The following is a 10,894-nucleotide window of genomic DNA, read 5'->3' as shown; positions in this document are numbered from 1 at the left end:
GGGGATGTAGCTCAGATGGTAGAGCGCTCGCTTTGCATGCGAGAGGTACGGGGATCGATACCCCGCATCTCCATAAATTTTTTACCCTTTTCTCCATTCTGTGGTAATATCAACGAGCACTTTGTATACCTTTTCTCTTTTTGTCACTCAAATATCTTTAACTTCATATACACAACTAAGTAGCCATTGATCAAGTTTGATAGTAGCGCACTCAATTATATCAAACAAAGGGGAAACTCTTTTCAAATGGAAAGTAAGGTAAAATACGAGTTCATGAATCTCTGATTATAAACTGCTACAACTTTGTCCAACGAGATAAAAAGAAAGAAACGAGAACCTAATAAAAGTTTCGAAAAAGCACTGTAGTGAACTAAACTAGTTTCAGCTATTCGTAATACAACATCAACTACAACAACTACTTTCTATGTTTTCTTGAAAAACTTTGCGCCTTTTCCCCCAACTCCAGCACCTGCAAGGCTTGAAAAGAGATGCGATCTAGTGTCTGGTCTCCACTGCAACTCTACCAAGTCCGAGAACAAAGCTGACATCAACGGAGATATTTCTGAATCTTTTACGTTCTTGCAAGAAACCACTTTCAGATGTTCGAGCTCATGCCACTGTAGAATCACTGTCTCTAGACCTGATGTTGTTAGCAGCGAGCATCCTTCTAGACACAAAAGCTTCACTCTCCTGTAAAAAAAAACAAAAACAAAGACAATTAGCATAATAAAGATCACATTGTTCCTAGAGACTGAAGGATGAACTAAAAGTCTTTTAAGTACCCGAACGACATTGCCAAGCTGAAGATATCATTATCCAAACCCCAACAGTCTTTGAATACAATCTCTCTCGCCGCTTCACACATCTGAAACAAAGCCTTCACGCTACTCTTATCTCTTAACTGACACTTCTCCAAGTGCAACCGCTCAAGCGCAGGACAAGAGCAACAACTCAAGCACTCACCTAGATCTATATTTTTACAAGACACGAGTCTCAGCGTCTTGAGATTCTCACAATACCCAAGCCCCCCGAGCCAACCCGGCTCCATCTTATGATCACAAACCGCGAGCTCCTCCAGCATCTGACAACACTCGCCTATATCTTTAACCCCATTGAACCCTCCTCGGCATCCCACGAGCTCAAGCTTCACCAGCCTCTTGCACCCTTGTGCCACGATCATAAGACCTATATCCGAAACCAAAGAGTCGTTATCATCATCATCATACAAACCATCCACGCTCCCGACCAGTCTCAACACCTGCAGATTCTCAAACGCACCAACCCCAAGCAGAACGGTGTCTGAACACTTATGCAGCTCGAGTTCTTGCAACGTGGAACACGCTTCGGCTACGCTCAACAAACCCAACTCGCTACTGTTCGCCACCGCGAGTCTCCGGAGACAGGAGCAGGCGGACGCGAGCGTTCTTAGCCCTCTATCAACCGTTTCAACTGACAAGAGATTCTCCTCTAATAAGAAGCTCAAACTCTGGTAAGAAGACCCTACTACCCTGTGGCTAACTAAAACACCTGAACTCTCCGGCGGCGGAACCGAACACGCGCTGACTAAATCGACGCTGTCAAGATTAGGAAACCTCGAGATTACCCGACCAGACGCGAGGAACCCCCAATCAGATACTTTGACCGACCGGACAAGACCGCCGTGGAGCCTGGACCATCGCTTGCAGACCAAAGAGAGAGTCTTTCGGTGAGGTGAAGGGACCTTGTGGATGATGGTGAGGAGAGTGAGGTCAGGTAAGAGAAGGGTGAGATCGGGGAGGAGTGATGATAGGGTTTCGGATTTGGAGACTGGAGGTGTCAAAGATTGGAACTTTGAAGAGAAATCGAGTGAGTGGTGATGGTTAACCCAGAGTTCAGACCAGCTAGCTCTTCGCTTCTTCAATGGCGTAACTGGACTACTCTCCTTCTCCTTCTTCTTCCCTGTAAACGACATCACATTCTCCGCCCACGGTTTAAAATAAAACCAACCAACCGCTCGTCAAAGTCGTCTTCTTTGAAACCCAAAACCGTTTGATTTTCTCTTTTCCTCTTGTTTCTGAAAGCTTTTAACGGATTTCTGGAATAAAAATGGAAACTTTCAAGGTCTGCGAAACTTGCAATCACTGAGAAAATGTGTGATTTTTGGTTTATTTTAATTATTATTATTTATTATTTTTGTCTTTCTCTACAAAAGATTCGGTCTTTTTTTGGTTAGCTTTCTTTTGAAAACTGTATAGAGATTTTCTGGTATAACTGTATTCCATACTCAACGGTCTCAAATGCACAGTGAAAAACCTGTCACTCACTCTCACTATATTAGATTAGATACTGACAAGAGGAAAGTTTCTATAAATAGGATCTAAACAAAAAAAAATTAAAATTAGAAGTGGAAGATATCAAAACAGGTTTCATTGCGGTTAAACGCCTAATCAGTAATTCAAAAGCTTTCCACTTTGCAGTAATTTAAACCACCAGTTTCTTGGTTATTGATGTCAGTCATCATGATCGTGATTCCTGAAACGTATGATTCTGTTGATGAACACTCTCTCACGCCGGTATCTACCAGAGAGAATACACCACAAGATTTCAGTTATGTTGTTATATATAGTTTTGCAGAAAAACCAAATACTTTTGACACAACTCTGTTTCCTGAAATGGGATTTGTAGAGACTTACATGACAATGGCTGAGAGACAAAAGCAGAGGAAACCCATGGCGAAGTGAGGAGGAAACGTTGCCCAGAAATTCTTGCGGTCGAGAATGGCTTTCTCTGAGATGATAGTGATTACGCCAGAGAGTATGAGAATTTGCCAACCTGAAGGGAGACACTTTCGGAACGAAAAGGGTGAAGAAGCATCGCCCTGTAGAAGAATAGTGGAGTTCAACAACAACAACAACATAAAAGACTGTCTAATCTAAGTATATACCTTGAAGTATCGCTGGATGAACCGTCCAGAATAGATAATCCTTCCAATCATATCTTTTTTTTGGGGGATAAAGGAAAAGTCAAGAAGACAAAAAACAAGATAAAGAAAAGTGTATTGTAGTTTTGATAAATCTATAAAAGGGTGAAGGATACTCAAGGAATTCGCCAAGATTAAGCCTATTGCTCCAGCAGATCTTATCAGCAGAATGTTCAACACGATGTAAACCAGTGAAAATACAAGCAGCATGTCGTTTGACCGCTTCAGTTGATCCTCTGTTCCAACTGCATGTAAAAATGCTTCGGAGGTTCCTGACAAAAAAATAATTACAAAAGTAACCAAGACTGTAAAAAAACAATGCAACCGCAAAACCAAGAAGCTAGATAATATAGCAAACAACAATGTCAGTAAGCATTAGGTAAATCTAAGATATGATCACTAACCATTCATGGCCAGGACGATGATGTAGAGACAATAAAACTGTAGCGCAAAGGAAGCTTCTCCATCGCTCCATTTTTCACCATACAACAATCTGATGAGAGAGTATGAATAACTAGGACCTAATGCCATAAATATAAGACCTAGAAAAGTTCCCAGGAAGTTAACGAGGATTAGAGTTAAACATACACATTGGGAGACAAATATATTGTGGGATCTGGATATGAAGTTGTAAAGCTGATGCCCAGTATTAGTCTGACAAGCAATGGGATTAACTGTAAGACAGATGAAAATACCTATTAACATTACAAGCTTCAAGGCCTCTGTCAAGCAAATTCCGAGTTCCTTCTTCTTTTTTTGGTAATCATCACCTGTTAAGAAAGAAAGGGAATAGAATTCAACTATTTTAATGAGCTGAAAGAAAGAGGATATGAATATCCGACCCAACATCATGAAATATTACAAGTAAGATTGATTACATACTGTACCACACTAAACTCAGGAGAGAAGTAAACCTGATGCGAACCTGGCAAATGTGGTGTACGAACTTTCTTCAAAAGGGAGAAACACCATGCGTACTACTAAACTTCCTGGAGGTTAGAAATTGTGTAAGAGATATTTATAAACAACGTTCTCTTGAAAATATATAAATATACTTTGTCAAAGCGACTTGCCTAGTTTGTCGACAATCCCATAAACAGCCTGGTTATAAGGCGTATCTAACCATACAAGGACCAACTTTTCGCCTTCTTGGAGGATCAACTTTCGGAAGGACTGCAAAGTAAATAGCATACACATGCTTGAAAGCTGCTTATCGAAATCCATGAAGTTCCCAGGTCTGTGATGAAGATCACAAAATTTGATGAACGTTATTGAAAACGAAGGAGTTGATTGGAAACATATCAACAGACACGAATGCTGGCGAAGAGATCAAGTAATAGAGAACTCCTCCTACCTGAAAGGAAAGAGATTCAGGGTTTTGAAAACGCCACGCATGAGAAAATAAGCCAGTACCCAAGAAATAAGGAACCTCCATATGCAACTTGTGAAAGTGCAAAGATTATCCCTTTTTCCTAAATATGTTGAAGATAATTTAGAATCATATAAGTTTCTTCAAGCATGCGCCTTTTGCTAAAAAAAACAGAATGGAATGGTATAAGAACTAATAACTTTGTTTACAAGACGTACCATGTTGGTTTGGTTGACAATGAGAAAGCACAAAGTAACACAGCGTGAAAACGTAGCAACAGTCTCAACAACCAGTCGCAGCTTTAGAAGCATCAATGTCTGAGAGAGGATATACAAAGGCTCAGCCATAAGCTCCAGTACACACGCAAATCCTGCCAGATGTATAACCGGAGGACTTCTTTAAGAAAAAAAACAAAAAGTCGTAGCCATGGAAAACTATAACAATGTACCGTGAATCAAGATAGCCTGTGCATAGGTGTGGGAGAAACTAAGGCTCTGCCACCGTAACACAAAGAAGGATGCAGCAATGGTAATGGCAATTCCGAGTGGCAGTGTCACCCATGCCACTTTCAATAACCTGGTCACGTCCTTGTCTGATACAAGACCATCACTGCATTAAAAAGTTAAGGAACGAACGTCACTCCCCCAAAAAAACTCAAGTCCTGACGCCTGAACTGATTATGCAAAACTAGGTCACCTGTTAATGTCAGCACGCAAGCAAGCGCGCCTGAATCCCTCCCGGCTAAGAAACAAGACGCATGTAACAAAAAGATGGAACTGGACCGCGTAGAGCTGCATTACAAATTTACAATACAATGAGATGGAACTTATATTGGCATATATCCTAAGAGCACATATTCTATATGACTTGAACTAAACTGGGAAACGGATCTAAGGAACAGGTAAAGAAGCATATATATATATATATATATATATATATATATATACCGCATAGTCTCCTTCGGAGAGATGCCTCACGATCCAGGAATTGAAAATGAAAGGGATGCCTCTGGAGAGAAACTGGGTTGCTAAATTCCAAAAAAATCATTCAATCGAGGAAGAAAGGAGAAAAACCTTGTTAGAAAGCGAGCAACACGCAGCAAGAGAGAGAGAGAGAGAGAGAGAGAGAGAGAGAGAGAGAGAGAGAGAGATTTTCAAAAACACAAAGTGGGGAGTGAGGAAGAACCTAGTAAATACTTGAAGGTGCGCGAGAGATTAACGCTATCTCTACTACCCGCCATTTTATTGGAGATGATTTGCTACTTAACTCCAATCCTACCTTTCGTCTAAGGCTTTAAACGATTCTAGAACACCGCATCAATTGCAATCATCCAAAAGTTAAAGCTGATCCTCAGTTTAACTGATCAATACAAAATTCAATTTGGGTCGGTTTGGCTCGAAATTTCGGATAACCCGAATTTTTTCCGTTTTGATTCGGTTCGGTTGCTAAAATATAAACTAATCGAGTAAAAAAACTTATTTGACGAAAAATATTTTTGTCAGAAGTGGGATTTGAACCCACGCCCTCTTTCGAAGACCAGAACTTGAGTCTGGCGCCTTAGACCACTCGGCCATCCTGACTGTTTGCTAACTACCTGACTGTTAATACCATAGTCGTTTAACATATAGTAATGAATATGGTTTGCCTGATTACCAAACTAAACCCATAAAATATGAAATTTTCAATATATCTATGCACATGTGGTTAATAACATTGAAAATATATGAACGTCCCAAAAGAAAATTAGAAAATAACTTTAAAAAGAAAACAAGCGAGTCGAGTTTTCTTTTACAAATTTTAAAATTGTTACAACTGCTTTTTGGGTGTGACTATTAAATTTTTTTGGAGAGAAACAATTTTACTCTGAGTTTGATTGAAATACTACCAATCAAATTGATTACTACTATTTATTTTATTTTTATTATGAGTACTATTGATAAAAATGAAAGAAGCAGTCTTAAGTGTTACTATTAGAGCGTGATTGTAAAGCACTTTAGAATAAAATATTGAAGTGAAAAAGAAATACTTAGGTAAATTACGGTGGAGTAAATCCAATCAAAATGAAAATATATAATTTGAAGTAGAATAATTATTTTGTCTTTTTGTGAATTTATAGAGTAAAAGTTTTCTTCATGTATCATATAAAAATTTACTCCAAATTATTTTACTTTTCGTCCCATTCATTTGCTCCAAAGTTTGTTACTCCTAGTTACTCTATTTTTACTAATCACACTCTTAAATTGACAAGAGAAATACAATTATCGCTATTTTTGTTTCTCTTTCGTATTTTCACCTTTTAATATTTAGTCTGTTTTAGTTTGAAGAGAAAATAGTATTGTTGCATCTGTGTGTCTTAAATCTCTATTGTACCAGTAAAATGCCCAGCACTCGTGGTACGGTATGCCTTTTCGGTTTAGGAAAGTTACTATTTTTATTAGGAAAAGGAAATCGGGTTTTTTGAGGCTGTATAAATATGGGTCTAAGGGTTTGTAAATTATTATCACATCATTAATAAGAAACCCTAAACGGATATTTGTCTCAATACGTTTTCTTCTCTATTCTTCTTCTAACCTAAACGACGGCTGTTCACAACAAGTATGTGTTTATTCTGTTTGTCATACGAAGGCCATCTGTCCATGGATCGATACTATAGTAGTACTTTTTTAATCTTTCTACTAGGATCATGAGCCACTAATATATAGATCACATTGGGACCATCAAAAATGAAACTGCCGACCCACGTATCAAATATTAAGTGCCGTCCTCAGTCTTCAATCGTAATTTTTTTTTGGCCCATGCACTTAATGTTAGTGTTGTAGTATTTGACAATATCACTGACTTTCATACATGTACAGATATACTGGTTGTCAGTATTAATATTTAGTTCGGTTTATCACATTACATATTTACAACTAGCATATAAACAGATTTCTTATCATGAGGTCAACAAATCTTCTAAAACTCGGAACTCCTAGTTCTGAAGACTACGTCAATGGTGGTGAACAATTTAAGACATTGACGTGGGCTTCTTAAATCATGGCCATGTTGACGTCGGATAGTGGGACCTAGACATATACTAGGTGATTAGGAGCCGTTAAATAAGGTGAAGTTCATTATCGATGTCAACAGTCTAATAAAAGGAATTTAGAGACAAGCTTACAGCTAACAAAAGATTAGTCGTAATGTAGAATGACGAATCTCAACAAAACTTTCATTTTCACTCCTTACGCTAACACAATGATACCGGCTCACAAACTAACTACATGTATATCGCGGTGGGTTTCACGCAACATCATAATAATTAACAAATACAGTATGAAACAAAATCTATGTTGTGTTGAATCAGTCATGTAAATCCGAATAGAATACCACCCCAGAAACCAAATACTAGATACTACTATACACTGACCAATTACTTTTTTTGTGTGCACACACTGGCCAATTACTTAGCCCATGTAAATACCAACATAGTATAGTAGTACAGTATTTTCTCAATAGCATAGTCGTCAATATTGTAAGAACGTATACATACAAAAATTTGGAATCATTAGGGGTAATAATGAACTTGCCGGACAAAACTCCCAATCAGAGATCTGAGATGTAGCCCACGCACTTCAACCACCATCACCAGTAAAAGCAACATTTATCATCACCACTTTCAACGTTTAAGAAGAAAAAAAATCTTGAGATGATGAGAATTAATTACCATGGTCGAGACTATTTATCTTGGAAGAAGTCAAAGAAACTAACGTGCTACTTGAGACATCATTAAAAAAATAACATATAGTACTAGTAGTATATTTTGTCAATATACATTTTAATTCCCAATAGACACACTGTCTGTGTGTGTCTGTGTTTTAATTATGAATCTATGATTAACGGGATAGTTAGGTAGATAGCCATGAGAAATCTTTCAGATGAAGAAAGAAAAAACCATATGGTATGACAATCAATATATATTGATACTACTGTATTTGCATTAATACAATATATATTTATACAAAGAAACCATAAAGTCAACACTATTGATACAAAAAGATACTACTATTATAGATCTGTCCTCTGAACTTAAATATCAACTTCATCTCCCCCGTCACCATCATCCTCTCTTTCTCATTTGTGAACAATACAACTCCACAGTGCCAGACTTTCCGTTTCCTTTTGATGCAGTTTCCATTTCCTTTCCCATAAATATTTCCGGCAATAAATTCTAAATTCTAAATCATACACTTGTCATTTATTAACGCAATACCCATTCTCCAAAAAACCTCTCTTCCCATAAACACAAATATATATTCCCAGAAAACTATAGACGAAGAGAGAAACAAAAAAATAATCCCATGGAGATGACAAGAAACCACTTCTTAACATTGTTACTCGGAGTCTCTATATCCGCACTCGCCATCCTACTCTTCCTTATCTTCTGCACAAGAAGAAAACGTTCTTCTACTGAGTCTGATCAACACGACGTCGAGTCCCATGGATTCTCCTCAGAGGCAGAGGAGCTCGTGACGTTTCACGGCGGAGAAGATCTCACGATCTGCGATATCCTAGATGCTCCCGGAGAAGTCATCGGAAAATCAAGCTACGGCACTCTGTACAAGGCGTCCTTGCAGCGTAGCGGTAAAGTTAGGGTTCTCAGATTTCTCCGACCGGTTTGTACTCTGAGATCGGATGCTATGGAGTTTAGCGGCGTCATCGAGACGCTTGGGGTTGTTCGACACGAGAACTTGGTTCCTCTGTTGGGTTTCTATGGTGGAAACAGAGGAGAGAAGCTTATGGTTCATCCTTTCTTCTCTTCCGGGAATCTTTCAGACTTCATCAGAAGTAAGCACTCTGTTTTTTTTTTTCGTAAAGTATTAAGTTTTTTTCTTTTCCCGACAGAAAGTAAAGAACTTTAACTCTTTCCGGGAAACAAACAGAATCATGTTCTACTTTGCCGGGAAAATGGTTAGAAACCTTTTGCCGTTTCCATGATGTTGATATCACTTTCACATTGTGCATCATACATGTAGAAACATATACATACAATACAAGAATGTGTGTTATACTACATAGCTGGAATTATACAACATTAGCTGGATCATTTAATTCACTTCTTTTATTTTCATTTATTTATTTAAGCTATTTTAAAGTATAATTCATACAGCTCTGTGTGTTTGTCGGTACTGTTTTGGTTTAGTTTTTCTTTCAACTTTACATTTCATTAGGACAAAACATGAGTGATCTAAAGAACGTTGCATTCTTTTTTTGTTTTGGTAGGTGGAGATGATGAATCAGTAAAATGGATTAACATTTTACGCATCAGTATTGGAATAGCCGAAGCTCTTGATTATCTTCACAGTAAGATGCAGAAACCAATCGTCCACGGCAATCTCAAATCCAAGAATGTTCTTCTGAGCTCGAGTTTCGAACCTAGAGTATCTGATTTCGGTTTGCATCTGCTCTTAAACATAACGTCAGGACAAGAGATTCTTGATGTTTCTGCAGCTGAGGGGTACAAAGCTCCTGAGTTGATAAAGGTGAAGGAAGTGAGCAAAGAGAGTGATGTGTATAGTCTCGGTGTGATCATGCTTGAGCTAGTCTCTGGTAAAGAACCGATAAATAAGAATCCAACAGGCGATGATGAGTTGTATCTTGCTGATGTCATGAGGAATGCTGTCCTTGATCATAAGTTGTCTGATCTGTACCGTCCCGAGATTCTCAAGAGTAATGGTGATCATATGAGTGAAGAATGTGTCCTCGAGTATTTTCAGCTTGCAATGTCTTGTTGCTCTCCTTCGCCTTCCCTTAGGCCAAACATCAAGCAGGTCTTGAGGAAACTCGAAGACATCAAGAAATGTTAGACGAATTTAAGAATGATTGGGGTAAGAACGAAAGAAGGAACCGATACAATTCTTTACCAAGGTTCTTGATTAAAAGATCATAGTCAAAGGACAAATAGGAGTTGCTACCGAGGCAAAAGACTTCTGATATGATCAGTGGCTTGAGGAGGAGATGCGGAACATTGACATGAATCTGGCAAGTCTCAAGCTGTTAGTGAAGACAACAATGAACAAGTTATTAGGATAGTAACATAACTGTAAAGGGGAGAGGATTGTACTTTAGAAGTTTACACATCTTGTGAGAGGTGTGTGGGGGATAGTCTTCTGACTATAGGACAGATAGAGACTCTGTGTCAAACGTCATTGTAATTTGTAATCTTTGATTTCATTAACTTTTTCTTATCAAAGTTTATGTTCTTTACACCAATGGAGTTGGGCTAGTACCTGAGGGAAAAACTCAGTGCGGTAACCCGCAGTTTGATTTCCGTTAGACATCAAACAAATTAAAAAATATCGACATCGCCGGAGTCTATTAGTCGGTTAGTTTTGACCGCGGGACACTGGTTATAATTCAAAAAAAAGGTTTATGTTCTTTTTTGAGCAACTCAAAGTTTAAGTTAATGTTCTGTTTTATGCTCTCTGTTGTTTTACCCGGGTAAAAACCATCCAAACAGAATTTACCGAACGATCTTCTCTTAATAATGTAAAACGGCACGGTGTTTGTAGAAGAAAAATATTATT

At 38.3% G+C, this 10,894-nt stretch overlaps 3 protein-coding genes and 2 non-coding genes across 5 annotated transcripts; 2 read left to right on the top strand and 3 right to left on the bottom strand.

Annotated features, from left to right (window-relative positions):
- TRNAA-UGC (transfer RNA alanine (anticodon UGC)) lies at nt 1–73 on the top strand. The gene has a single exon. It is a non-coding gene; the product is annotated as a tRNA-Ala (tRNA).
- A 174-nt stretch (nt 74–247) lies between these two features.
- On the bottom strand, nt 248–2,127 carry LOC108818463 (F-box protein At5g07670). Its single transcript, XM_018591437.2, has 2 exons — nt 783–2,127; nt 248–690 (listed from the first exon to the last, which is right to left on the bottom strand). The coding sequence occupies exons 1-2, from the start codon at nt 1,949–1,951 to the stop codon at nt 423–425; spliced, it is 1,437 nt and encodes a 478-aa protein (XP_018446939.1). The 5' UTR covers nt 1,952–2,127; the 3' UTR covers nt 248–422.
- A 150-nt stretch (nt 2,128–2,277) lies between these two features.
- Nucleotides 2,278–5,675, bottom strand: LOC108818461 (uncharacterized). The gene is given in 15 exon segments (XM_056991090.1): nt 2,278–2,556; nt 2,673–2,857; nt 2,924–2,976; nt 3,076–3,231; nt 3,364–3,501; nt 3,655–3,729; nt 3,874–3,944; nt 4,029–4,196; nt 4,314–4,365; nt 4,368–4,431; nt 4,547–4,698; nt 4,777–4,937; nt 5,025–5,119; nt 5,276–5,355; nt 5,514–5,675. Coding segments are annotated over 15 exon segments (1,572 nt in total). The 5' UTR covers nt 5,569–5,675; the 3' UTR covers nt 2,278–2,489.
- Nucleotides 5,676–5,824: 149 nt separating this feature from the next.
- TRNAL-CAA (transfer RNA leucine (anticodon CAA)) lies at nt 5,825–5,908 on the bottom strand. Its single transcript has one exon. It is a non-coding gene; the product is annotated as a tRNA-Leu (tRNA).
- Nucleotides 5,909–8,374: 2,466 nt separating this feature from the next.
- LOC108817751 (putative kinase-like protein TMKL1) lies at nt 8,375–10,560 on the top strand. Its single transcript, XM_018590532.2, has 2 exons — nt 8,375–9,155; nt 9,591–10,560. Exons 1-2 carry the CDS (start codon nt 8,669–8,671, stop codon nt 10,172–10,174), a joined length of 1,071 nt encoding a protein of 356 aa, XP_018446034.1. The 5' UTR covers nt 8,375–8,668; the 3' UTR covers nt 10,175–10,560.
- Nucleotides 10,561–10,894: the final 334 nt, after the last annotated feature.

This window comes from Raphanus sativus, chromosome 7 (genome assembly GCF_000801105.2).
Source record: "Raphanus sativus cultivar WK10039 chromosome 7, ASM80110v3, whole genome shotgun sequence".
Taxonomy (NCBI): Eukaryota; Viridiplantae; Streptophyta; class Magnoliopsida; order Brassicales; family Brassicaceae; genus Raphanus; species Raphanus sativus.
The sequence above is the reverse complement of the archived record's forward strand: the minus strand, read 5'-3'. Positions and strand labels throughout refer to the sequence as shown.

Excerpts from the sequence above, each read along its gene's own strand:
- LOC108817751 (XM_018590532.2), top strand. The coding sequence starts at position 8,669 with ATGGAGATGACAAGAAACCACTTCTTAACATTGTTACTCGGAGTCTCT. Across the intron at positions 9,156-9,590 it reads TCTTTCAGACTTCATCAGAA|GTGGAGATGATGAATCAGTA; the intron begins GTAAGCACTCTG and ends TTGTTTTGGTAG.
- LOC108818463 (XM_018591437.2), bottom strand. The coding sequence starts at position 1,951 with ATGTCGTTTACAGGGAAGAAGAAGGAGAAGGAGAGTAGTCCAGTTACG. Across the intron at positions 691-782 it reads AGCTTGGCAATGTCGTTCGG|GAGAGTGAAGCTTTTGTGTC; the intron begins GTACTTAAAAGA and ends TTTTTTTTACAG.